At 40.5% G+C, this 23,011-nt stretch overlaps 2 protein-coding genes across 2 annotated transcripts in view; both read left to right on the top strand.

The window, feature by feature from the left end:
• LOC116689926 (multiple epidermal growth factor-like domains protein 9) overlaps nucleotides 1-11,174 on the top strand; it is a 38,305-nt gene extending 27,131 nt beyond the window's left edge. Inside the window, exons 4-6 of the mRNA XM_032516626.1 lie at nucleotides 1,269-1,418; nucleotides 7,037-7,306; nucleotides 9,090-11,174. Of these exons, the coding sequence (XP_032372517.1) occupies nucleotides 1,269-1,418; nucleotides 7,037-7,306; nucleotides 9,090-9,601 (932 nt within the window). The 3' untranslated portion in view covers nucleotides 9,602-11,174. The remainder of the gene's footprint in view (nucleotides 1-1,268; nucleotides 1,419-7,036; nucleotides 7,307-9,089) is intronic.
• A 1,796-nt stretch (nucleotides 11,175-12,970) lies between these two features.
• LOC116689977 (lymphotoxin-alpha) lies at nucleotides 12,971-18,650 on the top strand. The gene is made up of 4 exons (XM_032516725.1): nucleotides 12,971-13,267; nucleotides 14,418-14,445; nucleotides 14,568-14,627; nucleotides 16,211-18,650. The coding sequence occupies exons 1-4, from the start codon at nucleotides 13,004-13,006 to the stop codon at nucleotides 16,633-16,635; spliced, it is 777 nt and encodes a 258-aa protein (XP_032372616.1). The 5' UTR covers nucleotides 12,971-13,003; the 3' UTR covers nucleotides 16,636-18,650.
• The last annotated feature ends 4,361 nt before the right edge of the window (nucleotides 18,651-23,011 follow it).

The raw sequence follows: 23,011 nt of genomic DNA on the forward strand, positions 1-23,011 counted from the left end.
AACTTTATGCTACCATTATCCTGAAAAGCACAATAACCAGGTTATCATACTTTGATATTTGTTAGATTCAAATAAATATATATACATGTTAATGTAAATATGATTCCTGTCTTTTTTACTCTCTGACTTCATTGCAGCCGTCAGAAATCTGAAAGAGATGTTTGTTTTTGTGACTCGCTGGATTTTTGTCATATTTTGTCTGTTTTACTCTGGCCTCTCCTTGCAAAAGTCTCAACATGATTCCTGATTAAATAAAGGTTCTAATAAGCAAGTATTTCAGAGGGTAAAAAAATTGTGAGGAATGCACACGAACATCTCTTTAAAGTCTGATCTGAAGCACTTAGTGATTATCCACTGAAGGTATGGGGTTTGGTTGATCACGTCTATCTTGAGACCATTTTCCTGTGTCATGTAATTGATGAAACACAGTAACGTGTAGCAATATACAAAAAAAACAACCTGATGAGGTCAAGCTAATGAAAGCCACAGAGAGGATTATTTACTATGATATGAATTCTTGTGGACAGGGAACACACAAAAGTTTGTAATTTTTCTGGTATGACATGATAAAATTCACATAATAGAAACTGAATATCTGCCCAAACTAAAAGCTATTAGCCTTACCAGTCTAAACACTTCAAAAAGTGGGAATGATCTTACAGTGACCAACCTGAAATCAATTAAAGAAGAAAGAAAAACATACAAAATGCAAAATGCTGACCTTGATTGTGCCTGAGGGTGCCTGGGTGGCACCACATGGCAGACTGTACACTGTGCAATACTGTAAATACATTCTACTATTTTAATATGTATTATCTTTAGCTATATTTATTATTGTGTGTTAATCTGTGTCTTCTACTTTTTGTCTTATCTCTTGTTGCTGTAACAGTGTGAATTTCCCTATTGTAGGATTAATAAAGGATTTTGAATCTTGGTAGAACGTCAATCAATAGATGTATGTAATTGCCCCTCTCTCCCCCTTTTCATGTCTAAGCTGTCATAAAAATACAATAATAAGTTTAAAAAAAATAAAAGCCTCATCCAAGTTGGGTAAGTTCAAATCCAACCTGCGGCCCTTTGCTGTGTGTCATCTCCCATCTCTGTCCCCCCTTCCTGCCTGTAAACTGTCACTACAATAAAGGGAGAAATCTTGGAAAAATAATCTTTAAAAAAAACAAAAAAAAGATAATGAGAGTTAAACAACTTATGTCAGTGTACCAATCCAGGAAATATCCCTCTAATCATTTGAACTTTGTTCCGTCCTCCAGGAGTGTGTCTGAACTGTGAGGGAAACACCCAGGGGTCCAACTGTGACGAGTGTAAGCCTGGTTTCTACCGCCTCGCTGGAAGCGCCCTGACCCAAGCCTGTGCACCGTGTCCCTGCTCCAACTCCACCTCCACCGCCACCTGTCACACCGGTCAGTGCTTGCTGCTCACAGCCACACGTCAGTTTAGCGTCTTATGCTTGGTTTGTTGCAGGGAGCATGGCCTTACTGGTTTAAGTCACACCATCAAGTTAATGTTGGAGTGTTAATAGTGCGTTAGTCTATATCGACAACGTTTCCTTTCCGGGATTGCTGCCATGTTGCCGGAAATTTCGCCAGGTGTCCTTCACCTTCCTAAATCCAGAAAGCAACTTAGCCTATCTGTCCAAGTTTTATGTGGCACAACCGAAACAACTTTTGAACATACACACGTTCCACCACACACATTAGACCAGTGCAGTGCAAGAAAGACAGAACTTGTTCGGACGCCTTCTGGGCTTTTGATCAACCAATGTCCAGTACACTAAATAACTTTGAGTGCGGTGACCCATTTATTTAACGATGGCATGCTCATCGTAACACAAGTATATTTCAGCTTTGTCCATTTTCTTTAAGTTAAATTTAATAGCTGCTTTCCAGCTAAACACTAATAAAACAGTACCACTGACAAGCCATGTTTACACAATAAAAAGCTTTCCCCTTACCACACACAACACCACAACACACACACACACACACACACACACACACACACACACACACACACACACACACACACACATAAATCTCTGTTGATCCTTGGTGAAAATGTGAATAAGTAGGCTACATTTACTCTAGTAGATTACTTAAGTACAAATTTGAGGTACTTACTTACTTAACTTGAGTCTTTTCTGTTCATGCCACTTTCTACTGTTACTCTGCTACAGTACAGAGAAATACTGTACTTTTTACTCCACTCCTTTAATCTGACAGCTTTAGTTACTAGTTATTTTACAAACAAAGATTTTTACACACAAAACACAAGGTTTTATTATAAATTAAACTATCCAACAATAAAAAGGCCTACAAGTCCAGCTGGAATGATAAGAACGTCAAACACTTAAGGCCTTGACACACCAAGCGTACCGCCGGCCGTCAGTGGGCCGACGGCGTTTGCATTGCTATCGACAGATGACAATTTTGTTTGGCTAGTTTTCTGTAACCAGTGTATGATGAGGACAAGTTGGGTGGGTGAAATTAGCAAGCTAACGTTAGCAAACGAGGCAGAAGTCAGCTGTTTGGTTGCTCCACTCCCACTATAGGGAGACTTCTTTGCAGAGAGAAAGGATGACAGCCCGGGAGAGGCACAGTTTAGCTAGCCATCTCCCAGTACCGCTGTCTTCCTGGGCAAGTAGAGAAGAAGAGGGGGTAGTAGTCTCTGCAGTGTGTTCCAGTGCTAATTTTTGGCCCAGACAAAGGAGACGAGAGCTGACGTGAAGCGACGTCACAGGCGGCCGTCATCGCCGCTAGTCCCAGGCCGTCGGCTTGGTGTGTCAAGGCCTTTAGTTGATTGGCAGAAGTGTCCGTTTCCAGTTTCTAAAATGTGACGATTTTTCTGCATTGACTACTTTTACTTTTAATACTTTAAGTACATTCTCCTGATGATACTTATATACCTTTACTTAAGTAAAATTGTAATTTCAGGACTTTTACTTGTAAAAGGATTTTTTTTTCAGTGGGGCTTATAATACTTTTACTTAAGTAAAGGATCTGAATACACCACTGCTGTTGATTACCGATGCATTTCCTTTGACAATGCTCCACCCAGTGATCAAACACAAAACTGCTTATATATTCATGTCACCAACGTGTTAATAAACAAAAACCAGAGCTACATTTCTGCTTCACAACTATTATGTCCTCTTATCTTGCTTATCCCCTTTCTGGACCAGTCATCGACAGCGTTGCCGTGTACTGACTACCCCCCCATTTGCAGCAGCCCTGCATGGCAACACGCGGCTGTCAGGTTGTGTTTGCCCCTGCATGGAGTGGAGGTTGTGCAACGTGGGAGGGAGGGGAAGGGACACGAACCAGGCTGAGCTGAGCTGGGACAGCATGAGCACAGCTGGGCCATTTCAGCGCCAGTCAGGCAGCAACACAGGGGGGATGGGCAGCATCCCGGTCTCTGTGTCGACACAAACACCGTAGAGCTGCGCTACAAAGGAAATTATCAGAAATATGCTCAAGATTGTGTCAACAGAGAGCTGCTCTTGTGTTAATGGTATGTGTGTGGCTTATACTGTACACCAAACACATGAGCTGGGCTAGAAAAAGAAGCAGCCTCCAAGGGGAGGTTGCCCTGGCAACAATGACAAATAAGATGATGCCACAATGGAGTATCATGGCTTCACGCTGAAGGATAGGTGCTTTCTGAATGTGCTGATGAGGCCTGTTGCAGTAAATGAATAACCCTCCGTACCGACACTGAATAACCCTCCATGCTGACACACAAAGAGGAGAAATGGAGCATTGCACCAGTTCAGAATGTGGGTCACACATATTAAATCATCCATGTATGATTGTGTCTTCACCTAAAGGTACAGGCTGGCTAATTCAGTTTAGCCTGAGCTTCATCAAATTGATGTATTCATTTTGTTAGTTTGTTTCATTTCAGTATGTGTCAGACAGTGACTATGTGGCCAGCTAAGTGGAGGACGATGGTAAAGAAGCAGGTCAGGCCCTGTGGCCCGTGCAGCGCAGAGCAGCTCATGTTTCCTGGTTGTTATATAACCCAGCAGGCCCGGCTGCCTTTGAACCCTCAGCAGAGGTTAAATCAAGCTTATCAGGAGCAGCCTGCACAGTGCTGGAGTACAACACAGCCATGTGACCACACTAGATAGAGACCGACATCTAGGCCTTTGAAGGCAGTGAAATCATTCACACACTTGGGTGTGGTGAGGACTGGAGTCTCTGAAGAGCATCAATTGGTCTGCAACCTGCAGAGGAGGAGAGTAAACAGCCATTTGTTTTGGTATTTTCATACCGGTAGATATATCAGAATAACGTTGTCCATATTTGGGAAACTTTCCATAGCCAGATGTCAGTCTGTAATGCCCGACTGGCAATGCGAGTCCTTGGTGAGTCCCTACTGAGGCAGTCCTACCTTTATTTCCCAAGGGTGCACCCCAGGCAAGCTTCTCTTCCAGGCATGGATCTAGGAGGGGGTTTCCCTAATCCAAGTGAGGTGCAGTGAGGTGGCTGTGTCGTGGTTTAACCTCATCATATGGGCTTTCAAACGTCTAGCTGCTTGACTGGAAAACCATTTTCTTACAGTTGACCCTACCAGGTGTGAAACAACATCCAACAACATCCATTTGCTAGCTTCTTTCTATTATGGGTTTCTTACAAACAAATTGCCCCAAAATAACTTGGATGTATGGATGTACATTGTAGGAACCCATAAAACATTCTCCGCAGGTAAAAGTAATTATTACTTCAATTGAATTGAATTTTCATTCAATTTTGAAAAAAAGTTTAAATGCTTTTACATTCTTCTCTTAAACCAGTCTGTGATCTACTCAACATCCTCTGGTCTTAACTATTAGTCAAAATAATTCATTATGTCTTTCTTTAAACAAAAAATTTGGTATAATGTCATTTAAATTAGTTTCATTGACCATGAATTAAAAAAAAAAAGGTGTTGGAAAAAGCAACAAAAACGCCCAAAAAGTTCATTTTTAATTTTGACCCAGAAGGAGAGCAAGTTCATGGTTGACGTGAAGACAGCTCAAGGGTTAAAAGGAAGATGAGGTGGTTTGGGCATCCTAATTGCCACCGTGTAGGAGTCGCTACATATTAAATCAGTGCTTGTCTTTATAGTAAGTGGTGGAAGAAGTATTCAGATCCTTTACTTCAGTAAAGGTACTAATACCACACTGTAAAAATGATCTGTTAGATGTTATTGTTGGCTAGTTTCATTTAGAATAAAACATCAGATTTTATAAACTACATGTGTTTTGTGTGCAAGAATCTCAATGTCTAAAATAACTACTAACTAAAGTTGTCAGGTGTTAATTTTGTGGAGTAAAAGTACAATATTTCCCTCTGTAAATGTAGCGGAGTAGAAGTAGAAAGTGACATGAAAAGACTCAAGTCATGTACAAGTACCTCAACATTTGCACTTAAGTACAGTACTTGAGTAAATGTACTTAATTACATTCTACCACTCTTTAGAGCTAAATAAAAATGATTATGGATCATATGCAGTAACAACATAGTTTGCAGGTTGTCTGTGCAGTTAATCAGCCGACTGGTTATCCTTTAAATGATCTTTAAATGAACATTTCCACATACCTCGGGTTTGTAGGGACTCGTTACTTATGTATTACAGAGTGAGCTAGAAGACGTTTTCCCTTGGGGACACGGTGCTGACGGTTGTGTGTTTTTCTGTAGTTCCTGTTTGACATACCAGGAGGTGTTGTGGCATCGTATTACCAGTGACTGGAGGTCACTGGAGGAACCTGACCATTAGAAACACACTTGTGTTGCTGATGAAGAATGATGGTCCTCATAAGAGACTGGGATCAATACAAACTCCATCTGAGCCTTTTAAAAGTCCACTTCACTTTTAGATCTTATTCATCTGTTATGTTCGGTGTTACTTACAGGCAGGGACGGGTCAAGAAGGGGCCAAAGTTTTTGGCAAAGTGCCTCCACACTTCCTGGAATTGCCCCTGTTTATGGTACCTTACTGAGCTATGGCAACATATACTAGGTATTTGAGAAGTAGATATCCTAAAGTATACTTTATATTAAGTATACAAATTGAGGACATATTACTATCATCCTGGAAGAGACCGCCCTCATCAAGATAGAAATCGGCAAAAGTTGATCAGAATAACTTTGTATTGATTTGCAGTGACCCATTCCTGTAGAACATGGCTCCCTTCAAGATCAGTATCCTGTCATCTTGAGCCACCTAGTGGCGCAGTGATATTTGTTTCATTTGGGATTTCCTTATTGAAGAGAAGAGCATGTTCAAAAACAAATTGCTAAAATCAAACATTTATACTACCTGTCTCACAATAGTAAACAAAATAAATTATTTTTATTATTATTATTATACAATCTGAGGTTGAGGTTAAGGGTAAGGTTTGAGAGGTGTGTTACAGACAGACCGATTTCTTTCTTTCTTTCTTTCTTTCTTTCTTTCTTTCTTTCTTAATCCCAGACTGGGAAATGACTGTTGCAGCACTGTTACAGGGACATACACACAGATTCACTCACACACATACAGCACATACAAGAAATGTACTAGAAATAATAACTAAGATTAAAAAAATAAGAGAAAAGATCAAAATGCCAGAACTACTGAAACAAATATACATAGAGGAATGAAAAGGATGTACAAGTGTAGAAGAAAATGTGCAACCTACATATATGTAACAAAATATGTAAAATAATAAATAGGATGTAAACTGTGTGCAAGTAGCATCATTTTGCAATTTAGATGGGGGTACTCATAAATGTCGATGAATAATCTAGAAACGAGAGGATCAATCAGGAAATTGTACAAATGTGTCACTTCACAGGAATATAGCGGAATGTATTTTCTAATTTGTGTCTGGAAAAAAAAAGAAGCCTCGTCAACGTTGGTCAAGTTTTCCGCATCTGCATACAAAGCTGCAGGTCATGGTGGGGAGTCTGGAGAGTTTTTTTCTAGCCTAGAATTTCCACCTCACTTGTTGCTACATCATTAGCAATGATGCATATCTTTGTCTCTTCCTGCGCAGATCCCAGCGGCTCCCCCGTGTGTGACCAGTGCCTCCCCCGGTACAGCGGCCCGCAGTGTGACAAGTGTAGCCCCGGCTTCTACAAAGCATCTGGCATTTGTGCTCCATGTGACTGCAGTGGGAATGCAAACCCTCAGGACCCCGCCCAGCTCTGTCACCCCGACAACGGCCACTGCCTCCGCTGCATCAACAACACCGCCGGGCCCCAGTGCCAGCTCTGTGCTCCGGGCTTCATAGGGGACGCCCGAGCACACAACTGCACCCGTCCAAGTATGACCAAAGCACAACATACTGTTTGGTTAAACATGTAAATTATACTAGGCATGGGCTGGTTTCCCTGTAATACCGTTCCTGCGGTACGATCCCGCCCTGCAACAAGCCATCTTCTTAGCCAAAATTATTCAAATCACCTGTAAAGGTTTACCACACCAAACGTGCATGAGATTTGATACCAGTTACAATTTGCATTTTAGATTTCAATAGCTATAGATTAATTTGTACAAAAATGTAAAAGAATTTTAATACAATTGTAATAAATCCAAAATAATATTTTTTAAAGGCATTTCCCCTCACTACAATTTTCTTAGTGAATATAGATTTCTTATATAAATAAAATTACCTGTCAGATGTGATGACGAAAAAATTACGATTATTAATAGGTGTCTAAAATCTCAATTTACTGCTCACTATAGAGCCATGTATTGAGTGTCTGTTATATAGGGAGTAGTGAATGAATAATTTGGGATCACTTAGTTCGAGAGAGGAAAGTTGGACATATTTGGACAAATTTCACATCTTACTGTACAGCTGTACCTCAACTTTATGATAGACATAGTCACAGAAAATCATTACTTAAAAGCTTTCAATTGTAAAAATAAATAAAAACAATAAGAATGTCTTTTTTTGCCACAAGGTGATATTAGTTACTTTGGTTATACATCAACTAGTCTATATCCTCAACATTCCACTTCCGGGATTGCTCCTTTGCTACCATCCAAGACGATTGTGATTGGTTTTTAAAAAAAAGACAATAAACCAGAACACGTTTTTCTCCCATCCGGGAATGCTGTGTGGACTCGCCAGACCCTCCTCTTGCAGTGCTGTGGAGGAAGGTCTGGTAGACTGTACATCAACAACCTGGCGTCTAAACCAGAACACTGTTACTTCTTCAGTAGTCTCGCATTAAAAACTAGAAAATTAAAAAAATTGAAAGTACATAATGTATGATTAATTTGCAATTAATTGCGAGTTAACTATGGACAATCATGCGATAAATCACAATTAAATATTTTAATCGATTGCAGCCCTATTTTAAACCAATCACAACCGGCTCAGGCGGCGCTAAACCCCGGATGCAGCGATGATGAAATTGCAAAATAGATAACAGAGTTAGCAGAAGGGCAAGATGATGTCTGATGTGCCAGATATCAGGCCTTATAACCCAGACTGGACAACCGCTACTACTTGTTCAGTAATTAAAGGCCTTCATTACATTGGCCTATAAGGGTTGTGATTAGGCATGGGCCTATAACCGGTTTCAAGATATAACGCAGTTTGACAAAATCACAGTTTCAAAACCACTCCAAGTTATTTATGAGTCCAAGGACAAAAAGTGCAGTTTCAATATGTTTCCCTGCCAGTCTGCAGTGTGTTGTTGTTTTTTACGCAGACATTTCAAAATAATACATTTTAGAAAGAAAAAAGTCTGGAGTGCTCAGAAGTTCAAAACAAATGATGAAGCAATGGGAACTCAAAGGCACTCTTCTTGTGAAAAAATTAGAAAGCCTTTTTCAGATGGCTATTTCATATCGAAATCTTACATAAAAAATGGAACTGGGCAGCCACCCACCCGTATCGGCACAAAGTAGTCTGCTATTTTTTTTCTAATACATTTTAAAGGCTTTGACTGCAATACTGTTAAGCCATGATATTTTTGCTGAAGGTTATCATAAGGCCAGGAACTGATTCTGTCCCATGCGTATAGTTCTGAATTTGACAGAGTTATGAATATAATGTTCACTAATGTTTTCAATGCTTTTCTCTCTCTCCTCAGCAACCCGGCTTTTTCCCCTACCAGCAGATACAACCACGACAAAAGCCCCTGCATCAAGCACATCTTCTCCCTCCACGACCACCGCCAGCACCACTTTGACCTCCGCCGCAGCTTCCACGTCCGGCGGCAACACAAGCACGGCGCTTAGCACCGCCGCCACCACCCAGGCGCTGTTGACCAGCCTGAGCAGCCCCACCGACAACACCACCGCAGCACTGACCGAGGTGTCCTGGACGCAGTTCAACATCATCATCCTGGCCGTCATCATCCTGGTGGTGCTGCTGCTGCTGGGCTTCGTCGGAGGCGTGTACACCTACCGGGAGTACCAGAACCGCAAGCTCAATGCGCCCTTCTGGACCATTGAACTTAAAGAGGACAACATCAGCTTCAGCAGCTACCACGACAGCATCCCCAACGCTGACGTGTCAGGCTTGCTGGAGGACGAGGCTAACGAGGTGGCGCCCAACGGCCAGCTGGCACTCACCACGCAGGGCAACTGCTACAAGGCTTAGTGCTCCATCCATGCCCAAACTGGACACCTAGATTTACAGATGACACAAAGCTGCTGGAAAAGAAAAACCCAAATCCAAAGCTCCTTCATGTATGACTGCTTGTTGTTACCCCTGCTGGTCTGCGCCTCACAACACAGTGAGATTGAGCAGATGTGGTCAAAGATATGGAAAAAGAAATGCAGAGTTTCCACTTGAAACGTATCCCCGTTTTGATATGATTTTGTGTGGAATGGGCAAATCAGTGAAAAAAAGGTCCAAAGAAAAAAAGTGTTGAGTTGGAGTTGTGCCTACAGAGGGCACCGTTGTGCCGATTAGTAAGGCAATTGGCATGGCATAAGACAGATGCAGAGTATCCACGTGTTGGCTGAAACAATGATCCTGACACTGGTTAGAGGACTTGCAGCCTAGCATTTCAGATATTTTTTAAATGGACTTCTGACTGTTTAAGTTATAACTGGATCACTTGGACAGTGATCTTAAACTGAGACAATGATTGTTATTTAAGGAATTCAGTTGTTATTTATTGGTTGACTTTTCATTCTGGGGAGAAATGCTGCACATGTATGGTGTGATTATTCATGGTGTTTTATCTTACGTGCTGTTGAATGGTAATTTTAATCAGCCGATATGTTTTCATGTATAGTTTGTGTGTTTTTGGAGAGAATCATAAGGGAAGGTGAAGGGCGCTGGCACTAGGATTTGAATGACCTCATCTTTTGTTTATAGCTTCCTGTCTTTTGTTAAAACGTGCCAGCTCACCTAAAGTATCTACGAGGAGTGTTTTCTTTTGAAGACAACTTCCATTTATAAACTCTCACCACTCGGCACTATTGAGGGGTAGTGACTCATACTGGCTTTGCGTAAACCCTCGTAATCTCCAGTGAAAACTAATTTGGTCTTTGCTGCCTACTTTAGCAAAATCTTAACAAACCAGGGGATGGGTTCTGGGACGCAGCCTCAGATGATAAGAGCAATTAAAACATAAACAGTGTTCTGTTATTCAAACTGTTGTTATTGAGTGTAACCAGTCTGCACACAGTCAAAACGTCCTCAGCCTACGGGTCATTGTTATCACCTACAATCAAGTTGCATCAGCTAAAACGGCGAGTTGCTTTAAAATTGATGTACTCCGAAGCTTCACACCTGATCCCGGACACGGATCCCATATTTTGTGTTGTTTAGGCTACCATTGGTTGGGTGCATGTCATTTTACCATGGTGAATGAGTAAAGCTAATTATGGAACTAACTCCTCAGGTACTGGCTCTTTCCCTAATGTGATCACTGTAAATATAATTATTGTACAGATGAATGTGAATAGTAGCACTATTATTGTACAGGTAGAATACTGTGTGTACACTGTCACTCAACAAGCTCCCAGCCTTTCACTCTTCAGGGTGTGATGTTGCAGTCAGCCCACAGCTTTTTGTATTTTTATTTCTTATTCTCAGTGGACTTTGCCATATACGCAGCCTCCGGGATTAAAATGCACCACCCGGAACTCAAAACAGAGAATACAATTATGTAAATAATACCCCAAACTCAGAGCTCAAATAAAAAATGGGTTTAACTGTTGTCTTTGTGTTTCTCATATAAATCACTGCCACATTTTTAAGATCCTCTGCAGAGATACTTGAATACATAAAAAAATACTCTGCTTGGAGTGTGATAACAAGATTTGTATTTGCTGCTTCAGGTTGACCATTGCTAATTTCTTCACAACCACCCGGTTATCACTCGCTCTCCATATTTTCCTGATGCTAACATCATGTTTTGCTCTGATATCCTGCCTTTCACCTAGCTGCAGTCTGCTTCATCCAACGATTGAAGCCTATCCACAAATACACTTATGTTGCTGATGTTGGCATGTTAACTGATGACAGCAAGGCACTTTCTGTTTCCAAAGAGCGGTCTGAATCATGTGGCCACTTACACAACTAATGTAATACAACAAGGAATATTTGCTTATTTTACAGTTTTGGGGGGATTTGCCAAGATGTCATGTGAATTTGAGAATGATAGATGTCATAGAAGTGGATTCTTTTTCTCTACATAATGCAAACCCAGAAATGAGAACAAATTTTAATTACAATATATTAAACAAATTAATATTTATAAAGGTCTTGACTCCAAGATCGGTTTAACCGATTGTTAGTAACGTAGCTAACAGGGCCTTTTTCAGTTATGAAGCCGATGTAGTTATGTTAGGGTGTGAATTCTAATTTAACGATTATAATGTTTGTAAAATACTGCTATAATTATGATGACGTTCATGTGGCTTTCATTGTGGTTTGGATTGTGTTACAGTGAAGTTAAATTGACATTAGTCTAATGCATTTTTAATATGTAGTAAGTATGATCACCTGCGGTTTGTAGACACACAGCATTTAACGTGGATCAAATAATTATTTGACTCAGCAATTCACTAGGCCTATTTGTACATATTCTCATATTCTCTATGGCAGCCGGCTGCACAACCTGCACCGTGTACTTAGCTGGGGTTGCACACCCACATGGGGCCCAAAGGCTCTTTGTTGATGCCCATAAGAAATGTTGCTTTCCAGCAGGATGCCGGGAGCTGTGGTGTCCTTTCGCAAAGACTTGGCTGGGTCCTGGTCCTGGAGGGTAACTCTTTTCTGGTGAATGATGATGAATTTAAAGGAGCTAATGGGATTACACTAAATTGGGGTCATATTTCATGTTACACATTTGATTGATTGATTGATTGATTGATGTCCCACACAGCAAAAATAAGAAAAGGGGGAAAAGGCAGAAAGCAGGGTCTTTGCAAATACAGACACAACCACAAACTTAATCAGAAATGGGTTAGTGGCCACAATAAGTTACACTTATGTGGAATTTGAATGGTGCAAACAGTAGGCTACATAAACAAATATATTGAACATTAATATGAAATAAACACTAACTACAGAAAGAAATATAGGCTATTTTGCATGGGGAAGAGGAAGATTTTTGTGTATCCTTAGGCTAAAGTCAGTGTGTTTTTTAGTAACATTCTATACCATGGGAAAGTTGGTAGCCATTTGTCTAGAGTAAACTGTCCTGCGGGAGGGCAGGGGTAGATAATGTTAAGGAGTTTGATGTGATGATGGCTGATTACTTTCTTCGTTAACAAAGTTGAAGCCATTTGATATGGGACAGCAACACTTCTCCCATAAAGTCCTGTGTTGGGCGTGCATCTGCACTCCGAGCCAAACTATTCACAACAATCTCGAGTGGGAGTACGGAACCTATTGTTTACTATATCATTTTCTCACGCTGAAGATAAAAACTTTTCTCCCCGGAAAACTAGTCCCAGAAAGAGGAAGTTTCGTTAGCGACACTTGGTGAAACTGTCTCCTGAGCAATGTCGTGTTTTTCAACGTGGGCGAGACCACGCTTATATGGAGATGTTGAATGGGAGTCGCGAATGGGAAACAGGCTGCATGGAGGAAGAGGGCTGCTGCTGCTGCTGCTGCTGCTGCTGCGTGGAAGGAGAAGGAGAGGCAGGATTACATCGGAAAACCACTTTGTTTAAGTTTCTCCGCCAGAAAGAGACACGACTACAGCGAATGGCCCAGTTCGTCGCCGCGGCGCTCCTACTGCTGACTGCAGTGGTTCTGGCTTTGCTGGTCACGGTTGTGTTGGGAGGGCGATGTCATCATCAGGTAACATTTACATACCGGAATAATCTGTAGTCTTTCATCTGATAGACGCTGTTGTTGTTGTTGAGTGTCACAACGTTAGGCCGTTGTCGTTTGGAAATGGTTTTCAGTCATTGGCGTCCATTAATAAAAAGTCTAACGTTAGTTTCTTAAACTGCTCTCTAACGTTAAATGAAAAATGGTATTTTTTTTTACGGTTCCACCAACTTCCTAAATAGCCGTTAGGTTTTCCTGAAGTTCAATGAAATTATTTTATTCACGCAGGATACAGGTGTTCTCATTGCAACAAAAGATATAAAGCAGTTAGAACAAGAAATATCTGTAGTATCAGTTTTTCCTTGCAAACAACATGCTCTGGAGTTTTTAGCTAGTTTTCTAGTCACCAAAACAACTGCTTTTAGGGATTGTTATTTACAAAAAATGTAGTTTAGGCACAACTTTTTTTTTGTCATTATCAAAAGTATGGAAGCCTAGAAGTGCCGTCCTTGCAAATAGATTTTTTAAACTATTTTATTTTAAATGTATCTCAATCACTAGTTAATTATAGTTATAATAACGAAGAGGCTTTAGTGATGCACTAAGTGCAACTTGCACAATAGGTTTGTTTACATCTTTATCAATTCTAGTTCCCAAATCGATCATTTAGTGTATGTTTTCTATCTATCTATCTATCTATCTATCTATCTATCTATCTATCTATCTATCTATCTACCACAAGAAGAATCTGATCCTGCAGAGAATCTGTGATAATTTTTATTAAACTGACTTAACATGACATGGATAAACGTTGTGGATAAAACTTTAATACATTAACAAATGTATTCACCTCAAATTGATTTTAATTCATAGGCAATAGAGTGGTGCAGTGATGACATATTTGCGTAGGTCGACCCAGAAGTTAGCGTTGTCAGGGGTTCCATTGACAAAACCGCTTTTGTGATTTTTGGAGTGTAAGGTGTCACTTTAAAATGAATTATTTAGGTGAAACAATCCATAATATAGTTTCAGTTGTGCCTTGATAATATAATGGTACTACATTTATAGTGGTGTAGTCTTCTTCTTATCTGTTATGTTGTTTGTTATTTTAATTTTCTTGTATCATTACTGTTCATTATATCCAATGTTGCTAAGATTGTGTTTTTTTTCCTGACAGTTGATGAAGCAGCCCGACAGCCTAGCAGGTAAATATCTTGTTCTAATGAGATTAAAGACTATGGTGAATCCTGACCAGGAAAGTTATAATGGGCTTGTAAAAGCAACCATACATCAATGTGTTGAACCGCACTTTAAATCTTCCTTGTAGTGGGCAGCGATGGACAGCAGCAACCAGACGACTTCAAGAATCCAAGTGCCATGCTAACAGGTAAAACAGCCAGAGCTGCCAGGACCAGGGTGTTACTGTACTTTCCTAGAAGGGCCCTAATGGTTGTTTCTCCACTGGGGTTGCACAGGATAAAAATGTACATGCTTATTTTGACCTTAATGCTTTTTAGAATAAGCAAAAGAATTAAAGTTGTGCTGTAAACACATCAGCAACCAGTTATAACACAACATAGACTGTAATAGTCTTTATACAGCATAACAATATACTGTAATTGTCTCTTTCAGTCAAATAAAAAAAAAAACATTTTATTAATGTTTTACTTTTTAAAGTTTGGAATGAATTCCAGGATAAATCTTTTGGTTATATCACTGTCATGTGACCCATATAATGTAATAGCACAGGTATACAGTCTATAAAGTAAACAGCGCATTTTTATTATCATAAAACTGTTTTTCTAACTGTGCCCCCCCCCCCGTTGTCGTTTTAGTTGCAATGAACGTGTATAGGGTCAAGTGCCAGCAACTAACAATTTAAATAAAAAAATAAATATGTAGTATGACTAATAATCACTTATATAATTACAATTTGGCATATCTAAACAAAATCCTCAACTACAATTAACAGCCATACCCTTTAGGACCTTAGCTAATGTTAGGAATTAATTGTGGTTAAACAAAGAAACTGCAATTATTAATTTCTTTTACAATCAGTCAATAATTTAATAGTTATCACAGGCCTATGTGAACGTAGACAGCAGCAAGGCAACATGTCCACAGATAGAAGATGGACAGGACTGATTTAGTGAGACACAAATAAGACAGAAGTGTGTGTTACTACAGCTTACAACTGTAGACGCACGGAGCAGCCATGTTGCATTTAGGTCAGGGGGCGTGTTTCAGACTTTGACCTCCGAATATCCGACGTCAGAGTACAAATGGAATGCACTATTGGGTCCCTGATGATAAGTACTGAACGTCACTGGTTTAGACAATTAGGTAAGATAGACTGATATCAAGAAGAGTGTCTGCAAGTCTAAAACAGCCGGTTTCACAGATCCTGTGGTCCTCCTCTCTGAATGATGGCATGTTAATCCAGCACTGTAGAGTTTGGTTGCAATAAAAACATGCACACTTTCTGCTTTTGATAGCAAATAGTAGCTTACCTGGGCTTTAGCGTGTTCACAGCTTTACTTAAATATGTAACACGTTTCACAGATGGGAGTGGCTCAGTGCGTAGGGAGTTGGGTTGAAAACCGGAGCGTCACTGATTCAAGTCCCAGTACGGACCAAAGTACAGATTGTGGACTGGTAGCTGGAGGGATGCCAGTTCACCTCCTGGGCACAGCAAAGGTGCTCTTGAGCAAGGCACCCCTCAACTGCTCAGGACGCAGGTTTAGGCGGTCGCAGCCCACTCACACTGACATGTCTCCATTAGTGCATGTATAGGACCTGAGCATATGTGTGTATTTCAGGCCTGTGTGTAGTGTGTAATAAAAACAGAGTGTACATTGTAATTTCCCCATAGGTGATTAATAAAGAGTATTCATGATTAAATTATTATTAAATACGATACAGAAACCGACATAATCATACCCCTAATTTTCAACTTTCTGCTCTCCTTAGTGCCTAGTGACAACAGCCTTGATGGGGAATATCTTAAATGGGAGAGTAAAGCTGGAAATGCCTTCTGTCATGGAGGTTTCAACTACTCCAGTGGGAACCTTGTAGTTCCCAGGAAGGGCCTCTACAGAGTCTTCCTGCAGATCACCTATGAGAGCAAGGATGGCTTCAAGTGTCCCAGTGATGAGGAGCTGAGACTCACCAACGAGGTGTTCGTTATCTCGGATAATTACAATGAGGATATGGCCCTCCTGTCATCAGTCGACACAGTGAATTGCAGCATGAAACAGTGGAGTAAATCCACCTATACGGCCGGCTTGTTCCTTCTAGAGGCTAACAGCAGACTACGCGTGACATCATCGTACCATGACATTATTACAAAAAAAGAATCCCAGGTGTTCTTCGGTGCTGAGCTGCTGCCTCAGTAACCTGGTCAGACAGTTAGAAGCTCTTAAATCTGATCTTGCAGTTGTTTGCACCTTCAATTATATGGAAACTAAAGAGAATATACTAGTGCAGTTTTACGGTTTTCATTTACCACTAGTGCACTGCCTGTTTGGAACGGTCCGATTTCTTACCTCTGGTATTGCTTAAAAAAACATTTATTTGAACAACCCAGGGACGTGAACAAGCATTTGTAAGGGCTATTGCTCTTACCTGGACAAAAAAAAAAAGACAGCCAAAGACAATATAAATAAAGTAACACAACACAAAATTGGAAGGTAGCGATTTAATTTGATTCACTTTAGTAATGATGGGCTTATGCTATTTGCTGTTGCATAGCAAATACAAGAAAAGAAAGAAAAGTTTATTTCAGGCTTTTTCCCCAGAGGAACAGCTGAGCCTATAAGGGCAAACCAGCTGTTGCCCGGGTAACAATAGCTTGTACTTGTGCATGTCCCTAAAATAACTTCATTCTCTACATACGCGTGATTTGCTAATAGCTAGCTATTTGGGACAAGGCTATTTCTTGGGAATTTACTAATGCTTGAAAAGTTTGAGTTTGCTACAATGTATCGTCTCCGCTCTCTCTTTCATCATCTGTTCTTAAATGTACTGTAGCAAGCGACCGAGAGCAAGCTGTACTCAGCTGTTTAGTGGGGTAACAGGTAATAGGGGTCCACGCTCAATACACTACACAGTTTGTATGCACTACCTATCCCTTTGTCCCGTATATCTTAAGAGCTCGCACTTGACACTGCTCTTCCTTTGGTCTTCAGCAGCACGCCTGCCAAGTGTGAAGTCGATCGGATGAACGGTTGTCGAGAAACCCAAAGGACAGACAGACAGACAGAGACTCCTTCCATTTTAGTTACTGTATGTAACTGCTCATGAAAAGTCTAAACCCACTGATAAATATGCAACAGCAATCAGCAGTATCTTCTCGACTAAAGGTTTGTTGAAGTTATAAGCTGCATTGTTTTGAACTCATTGATACCAGCTCAAAGAGACATACTGATGGCTTAATAAGGATTCAACTATGATTAGCTAGTCAAAAAAAAAACATCCCCCTGTATTAAATATATCCTATAACTTATTTGACATGCTTGAAATAAAAAACAACCATTTTGTCACGATGTTTAGAGCAAGTTGATTAATTGATCATAAGAAAATGAATCAAATTATTTTTTTTAGTTGTTTATAAATCGTGGGGTAACTCTTTCTAGTAGGTTAGGTTTTTTTTCTGTTTTACTTGATTCAATATCTTTGGGATTTAGACTGGTGGTCAGACAAAGTAAGCAATTTGAAGATTCAAACTTAGGCTTTAAAAAAGTATTTTCCGACAATTTCCAAACAAACAAAAAAATGAACTAAAAAATTATGTCATGGTAATTTGCTTATTAGAAAGTCATATTGGCATTACTGTAGATTGAAGCACAGAGAATAAAAGCATTAGGATACGTTCTTTGGGGAAGACAACTTTCCACAGTAAATACTGCAGACAGTTTTTCAAGATGGCCAAAGCATTTTGTGCTGGTGGGGGCTATATCTTGTTTTGGACAGATATCTTGCTCTAAAACGTTGCACAGACAGGCAAATTTATTGAAAATGCCACCATAGTTTTCCCCACCTTTAGACTGTACTGTAAAGTAGCAAGCATGGCTGTGTTATTGTGGGAAGGATTCCAGGGAACACTGAGTAGGCTAGGTCAATAAAGCATTTTGCTTTTGGCCTGTGTACAACACCAATATGTAAGCAGACCTAAGCCCAAAATGTTGTTAGATTAATTGGTGCCCTTAGCAACAGCTGCTATCCTTTGTTTCCAGTCGCTGTGCGATGGAATACCTTGGTAGCCCTTGCTGGAAATAAGCTAACCCGCATGTGTTTTTAACTAGGTCACATTTTTTAATAGTTGTTACTAAAAAAGGTTAAAAGCAGGTCAGTCTGTTAAACCCTGTGGAGTACATAAGTCATTTCAATTCGAGATGTCAATTGGAAAAACACAAAAGTTACCAGCAGACAGAAGCTTTGTCAATTTGACTGGTATTTAAAGAGCCACATCCAAGGAATATTGGCCCGAGAAACCCAGGGAGAGATAGAAAACAGTGCAGAGTTACCAGAATACACATAAACCCAGCCCATGCAATGCAACTCCAGCCTGTTTTATGGTTAATGCTTCTTGTTTATCAAGTGATAAAGATGAAAAGTACCGTTTCACCTCTGTCCACAACCACAAGATCAAAAAGTTATACTTTTATGAAACGGCATGTGCTGGAAAATGTGAAATAGATTAAAGTGCATGCAATGTGTGAACACCTGTACCACAACAGAAGCACAGAATCAGCTCTGTCTGAAAGGTAATGAGTCAGAGAGACCCATAACTGGCTGCATGTATGACTCAAGATGCTTGAAGAATGTTGGGATAGTCTGCTGTAGATAAGGTGATGAAATACTAGGAGATTGTTATACGCTTGCTGTATTTGTATGTTGAGAAATTTGACTTTTCTTACCAGCTGTAAGCTGATAAAAACATATGAAAAGGGGTTGCTCTTTATTTTTTTACATGAAACGGGTTGTTTATACAAGTATGCTTACATAGGCCTATAAACCAAGGTTAAAGATTTTTTTTTTTTTTTAATTTATTATATAATCCATTGGTTGTGTCACACTGTGTACTCGCTGTTTTCCTACTTTGAAATACGTCACATGATTTTGTATGTTTGGGTTGTGCAGAGTTTCTAAAATAAAAGATTCTTAAAAGAACAAACTATTGCCTTCAGTCAGTGTGGAGTAAAAATGTGTGGGTTTATTTTGGCCGAACTCCGGAGATATTCCCACATATCCCACTAGCTCAGTTTAGTGATTGTGGCCAACCCTCAGGCCTTATAATGAATGAATAATGGAGTATCTAACTGCCAATGAGCGAAGAGATTTTGTTCCCAAAAGCAAAACATTTTCAGAGTTGAATGAAAAGAGAAGCATGAGTCAGAAAAACAGAAAACAAATGGCTTCTCAATGTTCATGTGTGTTATCTGTTGTCCAAACAAAGCCATTCATGGTTCGCAGAGGGGAAATGTATTGTTTAGTAGCACCTGCTGCAACATAACCATTGGTATTATAATCTGAATATCTGTCACCGTGGGTCACCAACCCTTTATTTATTGGATTACATTACATGTCATTTAGCTGAGGCTTTTAAGTGCAGTTAAGTGCAGCTTTAAGAATATTTATATATAGTTTTTGTTTTGTTTTTTTATCCGAGGAATCATAACAAAGTGGTTAGGATGGCTGAGCGGACAATTGGAACTGCTCTGTCCACCATTCAGGAGCTGGTCCAGAAAAGATGCGGTTTTCCCACCTCCCCTGTGGCAGGAGGTACTCCAGTCTGAGAACAAGGACTGCAAGGTTCAAGAACAGCTTCTTCCCCACTGCTGTCAGAATATTGAACAATGAAACCCACTAAAACAGACCAATCAATCTGACTACTATTCATGTACTGTACATAATTATCTGTTTGAATGCACCTTACTATCTGTTCTGACTGCACCTTATTCTCAACTGCACTATTTTAAATAGGGATATTTAGACTCCCATCTGTAGATATCTAGATATTCATATTTTCCCATTTATATTTATCACTCTACATGCTCAGCACACCCATATAAGCATTTATTTATTTTTATTTATATAGTTAATATCTCAATTTTCTGTTGCACGCCTAAAACTACTTTTGAACGTACACATGTTACACCAAAACAAGTTCTTTCCCGAGGCTGTTTTGCAGCGGCACAAGGGCTCCGTGTGGAGCGCGGCCCAAGATGACTGTGATTGGTTTAAAGAAATGCCAATAAACCGGAGAACGTTTTGTTGTCCATCCAGGAATTCTGTGTGGACTAGCCAGACCTTTCTCCGCAGCGCTGTGGAAGTAGAGCTTGCAATGCAAGATGAGCCATGCAGGTGTCAGGGCCGCCAAAAAACGTTATTATAATCTTTATAAATAAGTCACTGTGGTCACTGTTTGAACCCACAGGATGGTTTCCTTCAGGCCATTCAGTTCCCTAAATGGATTGTGAACAACCCATGACCATTTAGTCATCAACATGAATCACCAAGTGTTTTTCTAATTTTGCTCCACTAACCCTGGCTGCAGAGTGATCTTTTTCTTACAGTCACAGAATGTTCCTCACAGCATTCAGGATGTTTAAATCTTACAAAGAGGCGTATTTGGTAAGTTGAGTGAGTCACAGTAATTAGGGCAGTTCCTGTTGAAAATGTGCCTGTTTGGAACGGGCCAATTGGTATTGCTGCTTGTAGAATTCATCAAAACCAAATTGTACCCCAAAATAACTTACAGAAAGACCCCAAACCACTTCATGTGCAACTCCCCTGTACACCCTGTAACAAAATATCACAGTGACAATGTGGAGTAATCAGACATTAGCCTCATGGACTCATGGACTCATGGCAGTGCACTACCCACCCAGCCTGTTATGAGAGCCAGTCAGCAAATATCTGTGTTAATCAAACACCAAAACCGGACTGTGTGTGTGTGTGTGTGTGTGTGTGTGTGTGTGTGTGTGTGTGTGTGTGTGTGTGTGTGTGTGTGTGTGTCGGCAGAGAGAGAGCGAGAGAGGGTGTCATGATCGTTAACAGTGAAGTAGGGGATTTGATATTGGCGCCTGTAATGTTGTCAGTCAGCATTAGATTTAATTAACCCAGGGTGAGTCTAAAGAAAAGAGATGGTTCTGCCCGGTTCAGCTCTGAGATTTTCTCACATTGCACAGCACTGTGAAGGAATAATCTCTGAGATTACATTATGATCTGCCTCTGGTGAGAAGTGGTAACTGTAGTCTACAGCCCACATATATTGATATTTAGTGGTGGCAAATGGCTTTTGGTAGACATGGAAATTATTTTTTGCCAACCTTATTCCACACAACAGTCACATTGTTCCTTTCAGCTATCCGTCCGTGCTCCAGGGAAAATTAAGAAAAGTAAGTTTGGTAAATCCAATGATGTAGCTAACGTTGGAAGCAGTAAAAGAGTCAAAGGTGGCAACACCCAACCTTTTGCATTTCTAATCCAAACAACGTCAAACATGGTGGTTTTAGAGATATGCGCATAACACACACTCACACACACACCTGCAATTGATAGACAGATATTACGTTATTCCTTTCTTTCCGGCAACAGAGGGAGGAGGGGCCAAAATGCAGACAAATAACACCAGGCAAGATGAAGGTAAATTTACTGAAGGCTATTGTCAGGAAGATGTTTAAACTCTAGAGACTCAGGACGTAAGCAGGTAAGAAGCAAGCAATACAAAAACAGGAGCAGTTCAGGTACTACATTGACAATCTGGGAGAGAATTAGTGGAAATGGGCCAGTAATACAGCCAACTGCTGGGCTGATAAGGCAAGGTGGGAACAGGTGACCACGTGGAAGTAAGAGTCAGTCTGAAGTGAGAGACAGAGAGGCCAAATGGGGAAAACACTACTAACTCTCAGCCAGGCACGTCTGAGCTGAGTTGCGGCTGCGTTCCGGTTTTGTTCCGTCCTCCGCCACGCGGCATACCACACAAGGAGCGTCTCAGAAGCGGAGCGTTTTGCTGACGGACTCACAGATTACACTGTCTCTGCTTTGTACTGAACAGAACAATCATGTGTTTATTAAGCTAGTATCTACCTTCCACTCCAGGCACTCCCACAGTTAAATTCCATGCCTTCTCTTTTCTAATAGTCGTAGTAAAGTAGTAGATAACTTGATTGTCCCCGTGGGGCATTTGGATTTACGGCACAGTCGTTCACCTTTCACACACATTCATTCATTCATACGTCGAGGCTGCTGTACAAGGCTCATCAGATAAACATTTGTACGCCGATGGCAAAGTATCGGGGGCAATTTGTGTTCAGTTGCACGGTTACATTTGGTCTCGTTCAGTAGCCTGGTGCGCGGTCTCCTCGTGACAGCCTACCTTCTTAACGTCAAACGTAACTACCAAGATTGCCTGACGTTACATGTAGCCTGCTTGTACTGTATATAGGTTATAATTCTTTCCCATTGCTATTGTGTGGATTTGACCGAGAATCATAGACACCGTGTGATTACATTACTTGTGTGGTAGCCACGGTCACTCAAGCTGAAACCTGACAGTAGGGCTGCGCAATTAATCGAATTTTAATTGCGATCACGATTTTGACTTCCCACGATCAAATTTGTGCGATCGAGCAATTATTTTTTTAAAGCGTAATTTCATAGAACGCTCCGTTTTTTTTTGCATTGCCCATCTACCGCTACTACTGTCTGATCATGAGCCAGTCAGAGTAGTTCACTGCACCTCGTGCAGCTAAGTTTCTAGATGTA

The sequence above is a fragment of the Etheostoma spectabile genome, chromosome 5 (genome assembly GCF_008692095.1).
Source record: "Etheostoma spectabile isolate EspeVRDwgs_2016 chromosome 5, UIUC_Espe_1.0, whole genome shotgun sequence".
Taxonomy (NCBI): Eukaryota; Metazoa; Chordata; class Actinopteri; order Perciformes; family Percidae; genus Etheostoma; species Etheostoma spectabile.

Bases quoted from the DNA above. Each gene is read 5' to 3' on its own strand.
- LOC116689977 (XM_032516725.1), top strand. From the start codon at position 13,004: ATGGAGATGTTGAATGGGAGTCGCGAATGGGAAACAGGCTGCATGGAG. The intron at 14,446-14,567 runs GTAAATATCTTG...TCTTCCTTGTAG, and splicing joins GCAGCCCGACAGCCTAGCAG to TGGGCAGCGATGGACAGCAG. The intron at 14,628-16,210 runs GTAAAACAGCCA...TGCTCTCCTTAG, and splicing joins TCCAAGTGCCATGCTAACAG to TGCCTAGTGACAACAGCCTT.